At 36.3% G+C, this 19,767-nt stretch overlaps 1 protein-coding gene across 2 annotated transcripts in view; it reads left to right on the forward strand.

Annotated features, from left to right (window-relative positions):
* Positions 1-19,767, forward strand: part of SLC25A21 (solute carrier family 25 member 21) — a 240,401-nt gene that overhangs the window by 128,143 nt on the left and 92,491 nt on the right. Inside the window, exon 2 of one of the 2 annotated variants that reach the window (XM_040067225.2) lies at positions 7,513-7,561. The exons of the other annotated variant lie outside the window; for it this stretch is intronic. Coding sequence (XP_039923159.1) covers positions 7,513-7,561 — 49 coding nt within the window. The remainder of the gene's footprint in view (positions 1-7,512; positions 7,562-19,767) is intronic. 2 annotated transcript variants of the gene reach the window in all.

A 19,767-nucleotide genomic window follows, 5' to 3' on the forward strand; every position in this document is an offset into this window, starting at 1 on the left:
AGCCACAGGCATGAAGTTAATCAAGTTGGTAGGTCTGTGAAACAAGGACTTAACTTTTTCATTTTGAAGTACACAGCAAATAAAAAATCAAATTAAACTGGAAGATGGCTTTTGTTTTGACTCAGTACTTAGAGAACACAAATGAGCATTGAGCAGTTTAAGTGAAACTATTAAGAGATTCATAGAGCTGTATTCTAGGCAACAATAGGTATAAAGACTGGTTATTGCTGGCAGTATGAGCATAATTTCCTGATTTGACTGTGCCTTGAATGTTGTAGAAAACAAACAATGAATAAATTTGTGCTAAATTTAGGGCAGTTTGCACACATGCTTTGAACATTAAAGCTAGATATTTTTTACCCTGGAGGCAAGAAATACATTGATAAAATATTGCAGAATTCTCCTAAACATAGATGAGATAGACATTGTTGATTGAGAACTCATGGTTTTGATGAGCATATTTACAACTATCCTGCTCACATTGACTCAACATGTGTCAGCTTGGCTGTGTGTTAGACTGGAAAGATGTCTATGGTAGAACTACTGTGAAATGGAATTATGATTGCTTGATAGGACCATTTGTCACCAATCTAAAGTTCCTATAAAAATAAGTCAGAAAAAAAGGAGCTAAAATATAAGAATAATCTCAAGGGGGTTTATTTTTTCATTTTTCCACCAAAGTCCCCAAGGCAAGAAAAATACTTTCTCAATGTGTTCCTTATTGACAAATGTAGAATTTCAAATATTTTTTTATCATTATTATAACCTCTCAGTACTTGTACATGCATGTATTATCTCAAGGTGGAATGTGCCTTTCCAAAAATATAAAGTTTTGTGCACGTGTGCCCAGATATAGATCACAATTTAACTTTGAGTATCTTTTATTCAGAGCATGACTATTTAAGATGATGCATGCCATTTTCTGTATTTCTCTTCATTGCTGTAGCCCAATTTTCAAGCTCAGTAAAAATAATAGACTACAGTTACATTTCTTTTATATTTGCAATAGCACTGAACAGTTTCCCATGTGGTAATAATGTTCTCTTCAGCTGGATAGGCGGCAGTGAAATGCAGCAGATACTAGGTAAGAATTGTAAGTGTCAGAGATGAGCTGTTTGAACTTTCTGATATGAGCACTGAGCATCAGCATGTATCTAGCTAGGTCTGTGTATTGGGACTTGGAGGCTGAAGGAGGTTGTGGCTGACCAACAGCTGATCTAGACAAAATGCTGCCTGAAACACTCATTTCCAGCTCCTGTCTTCCACACATCTAGGATGTGATTCTCCTTCCCTTGAGGTATCTTTACTTGAAACCTTGAAGATTAAAAGATTAAAATGTTAGGTTGCTATACCATGTAATGAAGGAGCCATTATTATTTCAAAACAAGCTGAATTGCTTCCGTGGAGACAGCTTCAAGAACACTGACCACTTTCAGCACAAATAGTATAGACCAAACAACAAAAATTTCCATCTGCTGCTGAAGTCCAGGGTAGTTTGGTTTTCTTTTTTTTGAAAGCCAGGTAATCACTGTTCCCAGCCCCACTTTTGGGGATAACAATTCCAGATAGCAGTGCTACACTGACAGGTTGCATCTGTTAAGGAACACTGTTACTTAACAAGAAGCTGAGTGTGACCCCACCTTCTCCTGTAGACATGCAAAAGACTTCTTCTAAAATGTGACAGTAAACCAACAGCTCCTCCTGGGACCCTCCTGTGATCAGCCAACACATTTTTAAACACAGGCGTCTTTGTCTACACCAAGGGGAAAATCATGTTCAACAATTTGTTTTATTAACATGTTTTCTAGTGTATTTTCTCCGTGTAGACTCGGTCTCTGAGGAAGAATGACTCATGAATACAGGACTGCCATTATGGAGTACTTTTTGGAGTAACTTTTTATTTCTCCACATTTTCTAAGGAAAGCATTGATTTGGCTCCTTACCTAAAACATTAATTAATGCTTGTGAGGAGCTCCAGGGTATCATTAGTTAATCCCATAACACATCAATAAATAGAATCATGGGCAAGAGTTAAAATAGGTGTCACTTTCTTAAGTAAAGGCTAACAGGTAGATCTTTCTCAGTGCGGGCTGTGGATGCTCTTGTATAGTTTTCCTTGGAGCCAAGTTGACATGTACTACAACTGAGAAGGGCACAGTATGTGACTGCATCCCTAGGAAAGGAGTGAGCCTTGGCTGCCCAGTGAACCTAACATTTTGTGGACTCTTCTTAGAGAGTTGTACTCTACAGAACAGGTAAAAGCTTTATGTGTCTGCGAAGATGAAGTCAAATATCCAGCTGATAGAAATTAATTAACCTTTGCAGAATTGACTGCAGGAATGCTTTTTTCCAGGCATTGATTGTTTATGAAATAGTGCTGTTACAATCAGGAAGAGAGTCCATGCTTCATCTTGTCAAACTGAGTGTTTTAGCCAACAGAAAAGCGTATTTAACAGGAATTTGTCATTGTTTTTATTAGGATACAAAGATCAACACGAGATTCTTTCTGTCAGACTTATATTCTCAGAAGAAAAGGCATAGTATGCATAAAATATTATGATCACTTCATACATTGTAACTATATCTATGTAAAAGCCAAAATAAATATCAACTGTTCCAGCTATACAATATACAGTGCCTAATGTGTTTATTGCCACATTTTCTATGACTTTCTATCCTGTCTGTTGTGTTTCTCCAGTGACTGTGTTATTCCAGGGAAATGAGTAACACAAGGGGAGGAGAGTGCATAATGGCTTCTACGCTATAGGGGGTTGTCTGAACTAACACCTGGATCATGCTCTACACCTCTTGAATCTGTGTTGAATCTGTGTCGTGTATTGTGCAGAAAACATATAGAGGGTGAGCTGCTCACCTCTGCATAATACATGAATACAGATGCTGTTTCTTTGAAGCAAATCAGTGTCTGTCACAGGCACTTCACACTTTTCAGTTCATAGCTTTGAGGATCAACAAAATGCTGATGATAAAAAGATAAGTCATCTCCTAAGGAGTTCCAAAGCCCAAATGGTTCAGGTTTTATCTGTGTTGTTTTGCAAGAACTGTTCGCTAGATTTCGTTATTTTTCTCCCTATGCAGTGAATAGATGAAGTATGGAAACCCTTGCAGATACAAGGAGAGCTATAATTCTTTTCTGCTGAAATCTCAAGCTTTCACCTTTTGCTAGATGGACTGTTACAATTACAGCACATTTTAAACAGTGTCATACATTCCCAAGTCATGTATGATTATTGATACAAGATTTGTATGAATGATGGAATAAAGCAACAAAGAGCAAAGGAACTCAAAATAACCACCAGTCACCAAAATGTTTGCATTGAAGAGATGTATGTGAAGATTGCCAGTTTGAAATTTTAAGTGTGAATCTTGTAGAGGGAAATGTAATGTAATCCATAATGGGAAACAATTTAAAGACAAAAATGTTAGTTGAGAAACGGAGAGTGCTTTACTGAGGAGGGTGAGTTTGGGGGGTCAGCATTTTCTGTCATTTTATTCCCTCCATGGGCTTAGTTACTAAGCAGAATGTTTTACATAATAGAATTCTGGACTCCATTCTTGGTTGTTGATATTCCACTTGTGTATGCTCAGAACATGTCAATGATGGTGTTATTTCTTCAACACACAGATTTTGATTATGTCTTGTTTTATGGTTAATATTTGGTTTTTACAGGGAATGTTTTCCCACCCAGAAGACAACAAATGTTGGACAGTAATTGTTCTTTCCTATATTTCCTTTGGGCTCTTGTTCAGCTAGTTGGATCTGAGTTGTTTTAAACATAATTAGGCCATCATAAATCACTCTGGGTTAGTTTGCATGAGACATCACCAAGGAGACCCAATGGGACGGTTAGAGTATTTTTTCAGACAATGTATCTGTAACTATTTTAACTACTCTATCATGAAAATAAAGTTTGTAAACAGTAGTCTTTGCAGAGTGACAAGTTAAGATATATTGCACCCTGATAGAGCTGTTTAGTAAATTAGATTTTCATTGTGCTAATTGAATTTGTCACAAAGCTGATGAACACTAGTTTAAAAAAGGGCAATATATTTTATTTTATTGAGCACATCTCAGAATGCTTGTAATTTAGTAGGGCCACCACACTTTCTGGGCAGGCTATCAAGTAGGATGTTGTAATGATTTGCATGACCACTATAGTAGATGGAAAAATGTAGCATTACTGTCTTGCACAGTGTGCAGTCTTTTGGTGCTCTTCAGAGAGCTGTGTCATAATCCCTGCATCTTTTGAAGAATTCGGTCTGGTGAAATCAAGTAACTATACATCGTTTAAAACCTGGTGTGTAATTATATGATGAGACAAAGGAAAGAACTGAGAAAAGCAGATAACCAATGGAATCCTGAAGCTATCAAAACAGATCTCTTGCCAAGGACCTTGGAATTCATCTGATTCAGTTGCTGGAAAAATGCCTGAATTAAAAATTACCCTACAAGGACCAAGAAAACAGAGCCAAATTCTGGCACTCTACGGTTTTCTCCCAAAATGGTCATTAATGCTGCAGAAACAGAATACGGTGAACAACCCTTGGCCCCATGCTTGGCCCCCTACTGTAAGCTCTATCTGCCAAAATAAGATGGAATACAAGATCAAAAATGGGGAGGGGAGAGAAAGTTGGAAAAAGGGAGCTTAGAAAAGGAGGGTGGTTGGAAAGGGGAAAAGTCATAGGCTATGCCCTCTGCCAGCACTGAAATACTCGGTTGCAGCTCCACTCACAAAGCACCTGTTGGCAGCTGTTGGAGCAGTTTATAGATTTTGGGACAGTTCCCTTCTGTGAAATGTGATGTGATCTTATTTTAGTAAAATAGAGGCAATTCATGGACAGTAATCACAGCAATAAATATACCTGCATGGAAATAACACTGGCAGCTTTTGCTTTCATTGAAATAATTGCATTCTTTTTATGCATCTCATTACTACTAATATTAATGTCCTTTGGCTGATATCACCTATATTGTCTTCCTTTTACCCAAAATTGAAAAAAACCCACAATATTGCATGGAGTGAAAAGAAAATAGAACAAAACAATTATCATAAATAGTAACCTGATACTGTCCTTCAAACTCAGTGGCAGCAAATTAGGGATCAGGGGCTGTCTGGCAAATTTTATGTTTTTCAATCTTTATGCATTAGACTGTAATGATAGAAAATAATGAAAATTGTTTCTGTTAAATTACAACTCACAGCAAGTATTTATGTTAGGAACTCCATTTAAACATTGTAACATCTTCACAAATTTTAATGTAAATTCCTGTTTCATACATTTAATGAAGATTTTTAGCATTACAATTTACACCCTCCTTCAATTACTGTCTCAAAAAGTTACTTGTGTTCATGTGCAAAAACTTTTGCTATTCTTTCTTGTTGTATAAATAGTTTCTTATTCCTTAGGATAAATATGTAACAGTTATCAATAATATATGTATTCAATAAGTAAACTACATCGAGCCAAAAATAAATTATTATTTTTAAATATAGGTATTTAATATAGGCTGAGCTAAAAACTCTGTTGCATTTATTGGTTACATCTCCTTTGACTATAATGAGAATTCTCCCCCTGCTAATGATCTGCTTCAGTTTAAAAGGCTTACTTAGTAAGTATCTGTGTTACTCAGGTTTGCATAAGGTTGCAATAGAAAGTGGGTAATGTATTGAAATTTAATGCTCTCTGATATAAACTTTAAACCCCATCTCCAATTTCCCATTCTACCTCAAACACTAAACTTATTAGTCCTAAAATAATCAAAAAGTGAAACTTTAAGCCTCCTTTAGGTTATATTCAATAATGAAAAGCAGCTCAGGTTTCTGATGCTGATTACATACTGCTATGTGTGCCACTCAGGCAGAGCCTGGTTCCTGCATGAATCTCACCAAGAGCTTTTCTCCATCAAGTCTATCAAAGAATAGGGCCAAAATGCAAATGCCATTAGTTCAATAGTTTTTAAATAGTATTTAAAAATGTGATTTTCTCTTTGTGTTAATTTTAATACTTTTCTTAGAAAAAGTCGTTGAGTAGTCTAGCATGTAACAAACTGTATTAGAGACTGTTAACTTTAGTAACACCTAAGCTCAGGTGTGGTGTGTGCCATTAAAGGAAGAGGACAGGATGTGGAACTTAAGGCAGTGATATCTGAAACAGGAGAGCGTCTAGTGAAGCATAAGCATGTGCTTAGTTTCAGTGGGACTGTACATAAAGAAGGGAATTTGCAGATATTTTAACTTGAAGAAGAACGCTTTCCTGAATCAAGATATTTGGAAACTTAGCTCTGAATCACCAAAAGATATATTGTTTATTACAAAAGCTTTGTAATTATTTTTAAAATAATTGTAAATAAATTAAATAAATGCATTCAAGCATTGTACTTAGTCTTCATAATCTGTTTCTTCATGATGTAGCATTAAATTTATTATACTGGATAAGAAGTGTGAGTGGACATTTAATGGTCCTAATAACCAGCACACAGAAATTTCAAAGACATTGTAATTATTATCTAGGACATATATGTATGTATTTTCTTGGTATTTCAAAGTCCTGTAAGATTTGTATGGTAGTTTTTATTGTGTCTGCAGATTGACAGATCTCTAAAATACACTTTTCCAGTGGTCCTGATAAATGTATCTTTTTACTGTTTGTTTGGTCTTTGGAATGAGGCTGATATGCTAAATGGAAAGTCAAGTAGGCAAAAATAGAAGTTTAACTAGAAAGTTCTCCCTGGGTTGTGTATGGACTTTTCATCAGGTGTCAGGTGGGTGGAAAAAATAATAGAGACAATTTTGAAGGTGGCTCTATTATTTTTTGGTATTGACAGGTGCATTTGGGACTTCCAGGTCTCTTTTACCTTGGCATTGGCCCCCTGAGATTCACACTCTCTTCAGGAATGTGAGAAGTCCCCATCACGTGAATCTGGGTGCTAACAATGAGCAGTGGAGCAGGAAGGGTAAAATCCAGGACTACACATCAGCATCAGCACAGGGCAGGATAGGACAAAGAACCAGTGAGGCTGCAGCTCAGATGCTCAGGAATCAGTTGTCATCTTAACATCGAGTTCATCTGAGCCACCAGTGCAGTCCTGCTGTGTCCTTAGGAATTATATGACGAAGAAGCAGGTGCCAAACTGAACTCCCTTCCTTTGCTACTCTAAACAAGACTTAATGTATTTATTCATTATGCCAGTCAAATGTTTCCTTGTTCTTAAGTCAGAAAACTGGGCAAAAACTATTAAATTGATTGCATAGCTAAAGTCCTCACATACCCCACTCTAATGAACAATTAAAATTGTTTACGTTTAAAATTGTTTATACCCACTACGGAAGAGCATATTTAATCTATCAGGTATATGAGTACTGTATCATCAATGATATGTGTGGGTTTTTACTTTGCTTGCTTTTCAAATTTCAAAAACTGTTGGAGTCAATGAAAATTAAAGTACTATTTGTACAAATGTTTATTAGGCCTTTCTTTGTTATTCTTTGATAGGTCTTGTAGAAATTTGCCTGATGCATCCCCTTGATGTAGTGAAAACAAGGTAAGATCATGCTCGAACAGGTTTTGTTGACACTGGAAGATATCCAAATTACAAACTGTCAAAAAATAAAATCCTAGAACTTCTCCCAGGAAGATAACTTGTGCCTGTAATGACATTGATATTTACTTACCTGTATTTACAGCATTTGACAGATGGAATTTGAGTAGCATGGCACATTTCTTATTAGAGGTCATCTAGAGGTGTTGAATCTGCTTATGACATGTATTTTTACTCTTGTAACACAATGCAATGACATGAAGATGGCTAGTTAAATTCACTTAGTATATGTTATACCTGCCATACTGCTTTTATATATAATTAGGAAATACCATATTGCCTCTAAAATAATTTTTAAAGATTTTTTAATAAAAATAATGAGGAGATGTTCCATATTCTCTTTGTAAGCTAAATAACTTAATGATTTTTTATTTTAATTTTTTTATCTGTCTTTATTTTTTCTGAATATTTGTTCTTATATAAGTGATTAAATTACCTCAAAAATTTGCTCAAGTTAGGTTGTTTTTTTTCCTTAACACTGGTTACTGAAATGAAAGAAAAAAAATAAAATAGCTGTGTTTCTAGTTTCTGGAATATCTCTTTATTTTCTATGCTTTTTAGGTTTTATATAAATTCACAAGAGTTATTGTACGTGACAAGCAAACCAGAATGGAGAAGCTCTATTAGTAGAAGAAGAAAACTATTCATGCCATGTGTGTTATGCAGTGCCAATAATTACCATGTACTATTTCTGGAGCTCCATCTAGGTCACAGACATGTAGGTAGAAAAGTTTCACTGGGAGACTAATCAGCCCCAAACAAATGATGAAGACAGCTGTGGTCTGTGGAGTGTGCTTGAAGTTGTCAATTATGACTTCATATTCTAGTTCCAGTTAGCCAACATATGAGCTTTTTATGGATGACACGGTGCTGGAGCTGGCCAGCTCTTCCCAAGCACCACACCAGGAGCAGGACACACCTCCAGAGCAGGTTGACCTGGGGTGTGTCTTAGAGCTATTGCTCTACAGCACTTGTGCTATTAAAAGGCGCACAGCAGAGGCAAATGAGGAGAGGGAGATCTTCAGTATGGTACCCAGGGAAGGATTTATTCCCTGAAGGGGCCAGCGATTGAAGACCCTGATGTGCAAATGTTTTTAAACTGGGGAGGCTCTAGGGGAGGGGTACAAATCTTTAACCAATGGGCAGAGAACAGGGGAGGAGTGGGAGGTGGGGTTTACATTTCACAAACCAATGGGAAAAACATGGGGAGGAGACTCGGTCACATGGACCAGTGGGGTGTTGAAGATTAGGGACTTTCCAAAGGGGAGCTTCAAACAGGGGGTTGGCATAAGGGAGGATTGACGGCTGGGTAGGGTGACAGGCAGAGTACATTCTAGAACAAGGGCAGGGTTAAGGTGTGATTGATAACAGAGTAGGCGGGCACAAACTAGGAACAAACCATCAACCCAGGGAGACAACAGAACAAACCATTAGAAAGAAAACATACCACAACAGGTGCATTTTTGGCTTCTGTTTAAATCACATTCTGTGATTTGCCTAGGGCCTTGAGATGCGATTTTTTTTTTTTTTTTGCAGGTTGCATTTTGCAGAGGGAAGTCATCTGTCTGTGGTCATTGCCCAACACCAGGAGACAGTTATTCAGGTCCAGCCGCATTAACTGCTGCTGGGGTGCTGTAGGTCTTCCTCGGGGCTTGGAGTCAGCTCAGGCAATCCTTCTGCATCCCTTCATAACCTGGATGTGTTGATTCATATAGAGACAATGCACCTGGTAGTTCTGAGGGTCCTCTCTGCTCCCCCAAGTACCACTGAAACAATGCTATTAAAACAAGACTTTCATGAGATTGAAATGAAAGGCTCAAAAGCAACAGGGTAAATTTAAAACAAAATTATCTGTCTTGCTTTTCTGTCAAGTGGTCCCCAAAGGATGTGCTTTAGTGACTTAATTTTGGCAGTTTGTGTAATAACTCGCCTATAGCTTTCAAGCTTTGGGTTTACTTCTCCCCATTTTTCTTTTTGTACTGAACCAGATATCATGTTCTTTTGTAGTAAGAATGTAGGTCTGTGGGCCTGACATTTCTAGGTCTGAAGAGATTTTAGCCTGCTAGCAGTGCTAACTCTTTCCCAAGGGAAAAGTTCTTGAGAAAACCTCTTCTCAAAACAATCTTGGCAAAACAACTATCCTTTCCCAAAACAATCTTTCTCCAGGTGGTGTTTTGCTGCTTCTCTAGTTTTACCAATGGGATTAGAGAGGTGTCGTTCCTAGTCACATTAGAGAGGTGTCGTTCCTAGTCACCAATCATGTTACGTCTGTATTGGAACACCCTATAAAAGGTGGTAAGAATTAGATAATAAAGCCTTCTATACTCTCTGCCTTCTGAAACACTTGGAGTCTTTCATCTTTCTTTCGTGTCCTACAGCAACATAGGTCATTCGTAATTTAGTGTAAGCCACGTATCGTGTGTCAGAAAATGCATTAATTACACATCTGTACTGGTGGTCAACAGGTGTACTTCCAGTTTTCTGACAGGAGCCCCATGTCTCTTTGAGATTTTACTGAGTTTTGCATACTTTTAGTAATGAAAAGGCTTTTCAAATGTGACATCCAGAAATATAAAGCATTAAAGAGTGTATGGGGATGTTTGTGGAGCTGTAACAATCCTTAAAAACACAATAAAAAGTAGTTAAAATTAGGAAACATGTAAATGTGAAATATGAGTCCATAAACAGTATAATTTTTAAAAGAAAGAAAGAAGGAAAGAACAGTAGCTGTGCAGAAGAAATCAGGTTATGAATCAAAGTAAAACTGAGGGGCTGAATAAAATAGAAAATCCATTAAGCAAATTTCTTCATTTGAAGAAACTTCCATTGAGTTAACTCTTGCAATATGTCAGCTGCAACTCCTTGCAGAAATGGGCAGCACCCAAGAGATAGTTTTTCTAGTTTGTTGATGCAGATGTATTCAGAGATATTACACAGATTTTACAAACTTTTCTGTAGATGTCAGCAGATGGTAATATTTGAAAATACTTACATTTTGAAAGCAAATGACAAAACCAAGAATAGAATGTCCTTTGATCTCATCCGTCATTTTGTTCTTTGTTCCTAACAACATACTTCTTCCTTTCATTTTGTAATGTTCCCAATTTACTATGGCAGATTAATTCTTTGATGGCCTTCAAAGTTCAAATGAAACATTGGTTTTAATCCTGAACTTTGGACATAGAATGTTTTCTAATAGTTTTTCATTTACTTTATTCCTTTCTTGCAGTGCCTCTAAGTACTATTGTGTACTTAATCTTTCCCAACATGGTATTGATAATCCACTGTTTCCTAGTCACTTCCAGTTATTACAGTTTTGGTGATTATTTTAGGGTTTTCTTCCTTTTGGTTAGGTGAAAGGATGTGTGAAAGCACCATTTGTTGACTAATATTTATGGTGGTTTCAGTTTCCTACCTTTTTTTCTAGAAGTGTGTTTGGTACAAAGAGTCCTTTGGCCATTTCAAATTACTGTAATCTCATTGATCTAAGTTACTGTTCTGATGGAGTTTAGGGCAGATGTCAGAGGCTCACATCTAGTGGATTGGTGGCTTAATGCTTCATTGATATTTTGTGTATGTGCATGTTTTTAATAAAAAAATTGGAGAAAATAAAGTTTCTGTCAAAGATTATTTTGAAACGCTGGAAAATGGTTTGGCTCCTTTATGACATTTTGCAATATCTTTTCTGTGTTTAGCAATTTTCTATTATTCTACAGTAACAATGCTAGATTTGTTTATCTGCTCACATCAAGGGAGGAACAGTATATAAGCACATGCTTATAAACCATAGAGAATCCAAATGCTTAATGAAGTGTTTTTTCCTAAGTGTACATCTGAAAATAATTTTTTTTCCTCTGCTAGAACACCAAACATCACTACTCTAAGAAATTCCTGTTAGCTAGATAGATGAAGATAACTATGATCCATTGTTTTAGCTTTATGAATCCTACTTATTCTTTGAAATTAAGCTCTTTTCTCATTTGCAAGATATTTTGGAATAGTTTCTGATGAGATATTAAAAAAAGATGTGCTGAATTTTAATTTTTTTGTAGAACAGTCTCTAATAGCTATTTTATATATCAGTTACCCTTATGATTAACTTAGCCATTAAATGAGGTAATGATCTTGATACTAAATAGGGTACTCTGTTCTTGTCCTCCTAAATACAGTCTGCTAAGTCTGGTAAGTTATTGTGTGTGGCCATGTAAGAGAAGTGACAGCAGTAGCAAGAGTTTTTCAGTACAGGTTCAGTCAAGACATAGAAGGTATATTCTTTAATTAAGAAGTCAAGATGATCTTTCTCCGCTAGAAAGTGAGGGAGTAGAAAACTCTCTTAGCCTGGATAAAAGATTGGGTTTCCTTACTTTGTACCTTTTTTTGTGTTGTAAGCATAATGCAGACTGTAATGTCATTTTCATCCATGAGACTTTCAAAGGATGACAAAATGACATACTACGTCATGATACATAGAACAAGACATTGCTATATATAAAATTAAAAATAGTAAAGTGCTTTTCCAGGCAGCGTTTATCCTTTGTGTCCTAGTATCAAATGATTTGGCTCAATCAAGTATACAAAATTCAGAAATTAATAAAATTTTATTGTTGGATAATTAGTATTTATGTAGAAGCTCAGAGGTGTGTAGTTGATAAGAGAAAGGAGAATTACAGGGAGCCTTATAAAGTCAAGGGAAAGCTAAAGGTCTGATTTGAGGAATCAGTCAAGCAAGACTAACTGGTAACTGGAGGATGTTACTGTGGTCTGTCTGACAGTTCCAGGTTATGTTCTAAGGTAATCTGAATTCTCAGGGGAAAAAAACCAACAACCCAACAGTTTATTTTTTTTTGCTTCCCTGATACTGGGTTGCTGGCATAAAAACGACATTTTCAGGAGCTCCATAACTGTGAACTAAATGCACTAACATAGAATTTTCTTTCCTATTGCATTTTAACATCTCAAAAAATGCATGCAACCAATGGTCATATTGGAAAATTAGAACCACAAGTAGAAATAAAATTCTAGCTAATAATTGATTTAGCTAATCAATTATAAGTTGATGCCGTTTATGTGTGCTTTCTCTTTTTCTTTGGTTATCGTCAGTATTTATATATACAGCTGAATTTTAGTGACTCCACTGTTCTTGAAAACAATTTCAAAACTGCCTTTGCAAGAATTCATACAGACTGTGAAATATATATTGGTGTAGTCATTTTGGATGTAACTTGGAATTATATAGTTAGGAAATGGAAACCTACTGAGTAATTTTTTTTTAACTGTTGTCTACATGAAAGAATTTAATAGAAAACACAAATGAAGAAATATATTAATGTTTTTAAAAAATAACAGTACATCATCAAAAACTTTCAAATGCATAACATCTGAAAAAAAATGTGTCTGAAATTCCTGTGAACAGGAAAAATATTACGGGAACTAGATGAATCGTTTACTTCCCTATTCCATTTTAGGTTTAAGTTTATATCACTATACATTTTGAGACAAATACTTGAGAGAAAGTTGGTTTCTCTTACGTCACACTAGTGATAGTCTTTTCTATTTTTTTAAATAGTTTGGCCTTCACAATGCAGTCTCACATTGGGATGAGTGTGCAATTTCAAAATCAATGCATAAAGGAGACCCAGGAGACATTATTTTGAAAGATTTTACTTCCATTTATCAGGAGAATAAGTTATTAAGTATAGCTTGTTTTCATGATCATCCTATCCAACGTTGTTGGTTTTTTTCCTTAAGCTGTTTGTCACCTTCGGCCAGGAGGCTGCAGTCCATATTGCTCTATTGTAATACCTCTTCACATAGTTCAGCTTTAGATCAGAATCTTATTACGGACTGACTTGGTCTCATGTGTGAATCTGAACACCAGTATTTAAATTATGAGGCAAATAGCTCATCTTGGAAACTGTGGAGGAAATTTTTGTGTAGTCAGGATGGAGATTTTAAATTTCACTTTCTGAAAAATTCTAAACCAACATCATTAATCTAAAAGGCCCAAATCTAAAAAATAATTTGGGGTTTAAATTGAGGTTTGGAATCTCAATCTGGAATCATTACAGACCCATTTCTACTTAGCAACTGTTCTGCTGATTTGTGTGCGTGTTTATCCATTCTGTTCCTTTGTTCCAATTCTGTCATTTTGGTCTTATTAAAAAAGTTCAGCTTACTACATGTGTTTCCGATCTCATTCCATCTGTTATTTTGCAAGAGCTACTTCCTTTATATCATTAATTCCTCTTTGATTTTTGGTCTTTTTTGCTTGAATGGGCAGAGGTGGAGCCTGTTTCTGAAAAACATTGGTTAAGGAAGAGTTCAGCGTCCTTATACAATGTTACCATTTCCAAGTGACCGTAGTTCGCTTGCTTTGCATCAGGCCATGTTAAGTTCATGGTACTTGATGCAAACTGCTCTAGTTAGATTCATAACAGTTTTAAGCAGAAAATAGTCTTCCTGTCCTGGGAAAATTATCAGGATACCAAAATATTCTGTATTGGAATGAACAGTTGAACTCTCAGAAGACTTAGAAAAACAATGAGTTATGGCCAATGAAACTTCGTGTAATTAATTTTGGATTTTGGAACTTTTCACTTCCTTTTTTCCTTTTTTTTTCTTTTCAATGACTTTGACTTTTAAGTAATTTTGAACTAGAGAAACAGAAGGTTTTGTTTGAAAATGTAGAGAACAACATCCATTGTCATCTAGAAGTGTATAAAAATATATTGAAACTGATAGTTTCTTGAGAAATGTTTTGGGTTTTTTGGGTTGTTGGGGTTTTTTGTTTTTTGTTTTTTGTTTTTTTTTTCATTTTGAAGAAAAATAACCAAGTAAAAATAATCCCTGACCAACTCAGCTTAATGTCCTTGCTTCATCCAAATGTCAAGGCTTTTCTCTGGGATTAGATTTCCTTTAATTATCAGTGGCCTTTGGCACAATTTTTCACAGGGCTTGTGTGCAGCTTATCCTCTGGTTTTTGGCATTTGAATTTCAGCATTGAAATACTTTGGATATTTACATACAGATCCAAATTTTTTATAAAGGGGACTTTACAGTTCATAGTAATTTGGATGTGGATGTGATCCAGTGCTCTGTAATTTGCCCTTCTTTTTCTTTCTATGTACAGTCTGTTAGGAATTAATAAGGGCACATGCGCTAATAATTCCTGCTAGATATACTATTGCAATTTAAATCCTTCCCTGAATTAAAGAACAGTATTGATGTACACTGTTAAACAGATGCTCTGATGTGCAGTGCTGGTCAAAGTGATTTCTGTTACTGTGTGTGCTTTTTTTTTTTTTTTCTTTTTTTTTTTTCTTTTTTTTTGATTATTCATAGGTATACCACATGTATATTTTATAAAGAGTGTCAAGATCCTTTGGGATAAATGGAGCTGTGTAAGTGTGGTTTCACCATCTACTCAGTGATACTGTGGTATTTATGATCAAACACTAGAACTGTTTGATGATGCCCCTATTTCAAATCAGTGTAGATTTTGGAAGATCTATAATCTGTATTCTTTCCTTGATTTTAAAATAATTATATCCCTTCTTTGATAGAAGCTGAATTTCTGCATCATCAAATCAGATTACTACAGATCTCCCCAGCTTTAATTTTGATTATGCATTCTGCCATCTACTCCTGAAGTCTTTTAGGGGCTTTTTTAGACTAAAACACCCTAAAATCATAATTTCCATTTGACAGCACAGCATGATGATAGCCTGCTTTGGGTTACATGTTATCTGTGCCATTTCACTGGACTTGCCAAAACTTCCCTCAGTTACTTGACTCATTTGTGAGGTGCAGCAACTTAGAATGTCTAAGACCCACAAAATAACCCATGTCCACCTTCAGCTGAAGACAGAACAATATTCTCTGTTTACCTATTAAGGAATGCTTTCCTTGTTTGTGAGGTTTTTGGTGGACTAATATGAAATAAAAGGCAACTCCAGATGCCAAAATAGTTACTTACCTGCTTCAGGAGTGCGCCAGAAGGAAGTAAAATGTCTCTGTGTGCAAGACCATCATAGCGGAATTGAGAGAGACAGTAGTAGATGGGATAAGCTTTTCAGACAAGGAAGCAAGTGGACAGTCTACCAGAGAGAGCAAAAGAAAGAGAATACCAGGGCAAGAAGGAATATGTGATGGATTTCTTGTAAAATTTCTTGTCAGAGAGATACGGAAGGGATGTGTTGGGTTTCTAGAGGGCTAGTGGACCAAAGCTGACCTGGAGCTGGGGCTGGCCTTAGTTACAAGATTTAAATTTTTTTTTGAGATTTTTGGTTTGGAGAATCTTCCCATTAGAGTGTGGTGCCAATGACGCCAAGGTCACAGGTTTGATTCCCATATGGGCCATTCACTTAAGAGTAGGACTTGATGATCCCTGGATCCCTTCCAACTCAGACAATTCTGTAATTCTGTGAGGCCTTTTACATTCCTCAAGCACAGCTCTGTCTAGGTAAACCCTTACAGATGATTCCTTGAGCAGCTGATTTGGGGAGTAAATGGTAATAATGCTAGAAAACATATTATCCATCCTGCTAGTGACAATCCTTTTGACTATGGACATTTGCAAGTCATTTGTTCTCTTAACAATTTTTGCTTGCTATTTTATTTTTCCTGCAGTTTGGACAATGAGCTAGAACAGTTTGTTTCAGGTCTCTTTAATGCATATTTTGTTTTCATTCTAATGACATAGCACAATATTCTTTCTTTGTTTGGATTTCTAGTGTTTACAAAGTTCATATAAACATTACTGGCAACTACATGGGCAGAACTTGTGAAATGATGAGAGCCTGAGGGTTTCTCCTCTATAATCTTCATCTCTATATTTACATGCTTTAAAAAAATAAATGTACATGGAGATACTTGACTGCACTGGTAAGCATCTTCCTTGGCAGAGGAAGTGAAGTTTCTTTATATTTAAGTTCTCTAGCACTGAAAAAACACACAGTTGATTAGTTGTGTCTGCATGATGCAGTAGCAAAAAGTGGTATGGACTGTGTTTTGTGATTTCACAGGCTGTACATTCTGCACTCGCTGTTTAAATCCAAGAAAGCTCTGAAATTTTTTTCTTCCATTTGTTATTGTCTTAATTTTATGAAAATGCTTCCTTTTGTAATATGAAGCTACAAATAACCCTCTTCTAGACAGAACAGGAAAATGTGATGCAAGAGCTCTGAAACTGTTAAAGTGAATCATACCATGCCTTACAGTTATTTTTTTTTTGTCATTACACTGACCAATGGGAAAAGGAAAAAAAGGAAGAGAACCTAGGGCTAAGTACCCTCTAAAATATACTCATTGTACTGTTGTCTGTTTCTCTAGTTAGAAACTACTGAAGAAATTAAAGACAGTATAGAAGCAGTTGGATTTTCTTTTACTGTCTCAAGATATCTACAGATAAAAAGCATATTTACATGAATCATAAGCCATGATTAATTTTTATGACAAAAATTAAATTAATTTTGAAACATTTTGGATATGTGGGTCAGTGACAGATCTGGAAAAGTATAGCTATGTTTGTACAGAAAACACCCTGTAGTATTATAGTGTGCTATGTTGCATTAAATACAATAGATGTGTTTAATTATTTTATTTGTTTAGATTCCCACAGTCTCAGGACTGTGGGAGTCTAAACAAATAAAATATTGTATTGCTTTCAAAAAAGGAATTACTGTAACTTATGGTAATGTACCTTTTTTGAGTTATATAAATTTCCTCAGTGCCCCTTACACTCTTAACAGTGAGAAAGAAATAACATTAGAATTCTTGGTCCTCAGTGCAACATGAACTAACTTGTGCATCACTTAAAAATATGATTTATTTATTTTGGACATGGGACATCTATTCAGCTATTCATCTGCTATTTCTTGGCAATGGGTAATGGTACCAGGACTGCTAGTATTCTATCCAGAGGTGTACTGTTTCGACCACTGCAGTAGAACCAGCACTTAAAACCACAGCCTGTTCCCAAATGAGGTGTTACAGCCTGTGTCTGTCATATTCTGCCACTGCTGTACTAGCACCCAGAAATCTCCATCCCAGTGCTGAGTTCAGCTTCCTCTCCCTCTCACTTTCCCTCACCCTCACCGTCACTCTCTCCTCTCTCCTTGCCTCTGGCTGTTGCCTGGTCCCAAACCATACCTTTTGTCCAGTCTGTTTTAAAATGTGCTCGGTGACAAGTCCCCTCTAATTCCCTTGGAATGTTCCTGCATAGCCTACTGCTTCTCACAGCCAGTAGGTATTTTCTAATGTTCCAGTATTTCCATTACATAGTTTTATCCCTAACAACTACCTACACACCCTTTACTGTATATTGTTCCCTTTCCCTTTGTTTATTCCCTTTAGACATAGCAGATTTGTGGCATGGCCCCATTTTCTTTTTTCCCAAGCCTAAATTAGTGTGAGATAATCAAGGAAGCTCTTTAAATAATCTTTTTCTCTCTATTAATACTGTAGTTAAAATATAATCAGTCAAAAGAAATCATGAGGGATACAGTGGAATGAGAGCAAGAGTGAAAAGGAGAAAATGAAGGACTAGGAGGTGAGAAAGTACATGGGATTCTGTTTACAAGAAAAATACATGCTGAAAATAAGTATTTAAGATGGGAATTGGGGAGTGAAAATGAGCAGATGTTAGCACAGTTACTTTGTCTGGAGACAAAGAAATGGGATAGTTAAAAAATGCATGTGTTGTAAAGTAAGATTTTAAATAAGGATTAAGCAGCTGGGAAAGGTTACTTAGACTGTGAATTGGAGACGTCTATGGTGCACATAAGAATTTTTAAAACAATCTAACAAAGCAGCTGGGTGAGTTATTAACAGATGTTAATGATTCTTCAGTGGTATAAAACATTAAGATCACATTCAGGGGTAGACCGTAGTCATGTCTGATTTCTCCATGGACAAAACTTTTGCATTAGACCATTGTCATGCCTGATTTCTAACCATGGATGGAACATGCCTAAAATAATTCAAGCAAGGAGAGAAGAAAGGAAAGGAAAGGAAAGGAAAGGAAAGGAAAGGAAAGGAAAGGAAAGGAAAGGAAAGGAAAGGAAAGGAAAGGAAAGGAAAGGAAAGGAAAGGAAAGGAAAGGAAAGGAAAGGAAAGGAAAAGGAAAGGAAAGGAAAGGAAAGGAAAGGAAAGGAAAGGAAAAGGAAAGGAAAGGAAAGGAAAGGAAAGGAAAGGAAAGGAAAGGAAGGAAGGAAGGGAAGGGAAGGGAAGGGAAGGAAGGAAGGAAGGAAGGAAGGAAGGAAAGGAAGGGAAGGAAGGGAAGGAAGGAAAGGAAGGAACGGAAGCAAGGGAAGGAAAGGAAGGAAAGGAAGGAAGGAAAGGAAAGGAAAGGAAAGGAAAGGAAAGGAAAGGAAAGGAAAGGAAAGGAAAGGAAAGGAAAGGAAAGGAAAGGAAAGGAAAGGAAAGGAAGGAATGGGAAGGGAAGGGAAGGGAATGGGAAGGGAAGGGAAGGGAAGGGAAGGGAAGGGAAGGGAAGGGAAGGGAAGGGAAGGGAAGGGAAGGGAAGGGAAGGGAAGGGAAGGGAAGGGAAGGGAAGGGAAGGGAAGGGAAGGGAAGGGAAGGGAAGGGAGAACTTCCTATGTTTATTTTATTAGTATTTGTTAATCTACTGCAATGAGTGGGAGATAGTTCAAGTATGGAAAATTGTTGTTTAATGATTGCATTTACAATAAACAGAATGTAAATTTTCTCCTCTTTAGATTTCTTTTTTCTTACTTGTACTTGAGCTAGCTTTTCAAAGCTATGGATACAAGAGAATAAAGCTGTATGTGTTGGAAGCACAATGTAATTGTAGCAATGCCAATAATTCTCTCAGAGAAGTTGGCCCTTAATGCTGTATTTAAGTATGTCCCGAAAATAACTGCATTAGGCCAGTAAGTGCCAAGTAAATCTATAAATAAATAAAAAGAGAGATAATATCTTTATGAACTGTGCTTTCTGTATGTTTTTATGAACAGATGCATCAGTGTGTATTCTAGGTCTAGAGGGGGTTTTGAGAAACAAGAGTCTTCATGTTGAGTGGGATGCAAGTAAAATACCATCTCCAAAATAATCTTGGCACAATAGAGTTGTCTTTTGAACTTATTTCTCAAGAGAGTAAAAAGAAACAAAAAAAGCTAAGGAAATATTTG

Source organism: Hirundo rustica, chromosome 6 (genome assembly GCF_015227805.2).
Source record: "Hirundo rustica isolate bHirRus1 chromosome 6, bHirRus1.pri.v3, whole genome shotgun sequence".
Classification (NCBI taxonomy): Eukaryota; Metazoa; Chordata; class Aves; order Passeriformes; family Hirundinidae; genus Hirundo; species Hirundo rustica.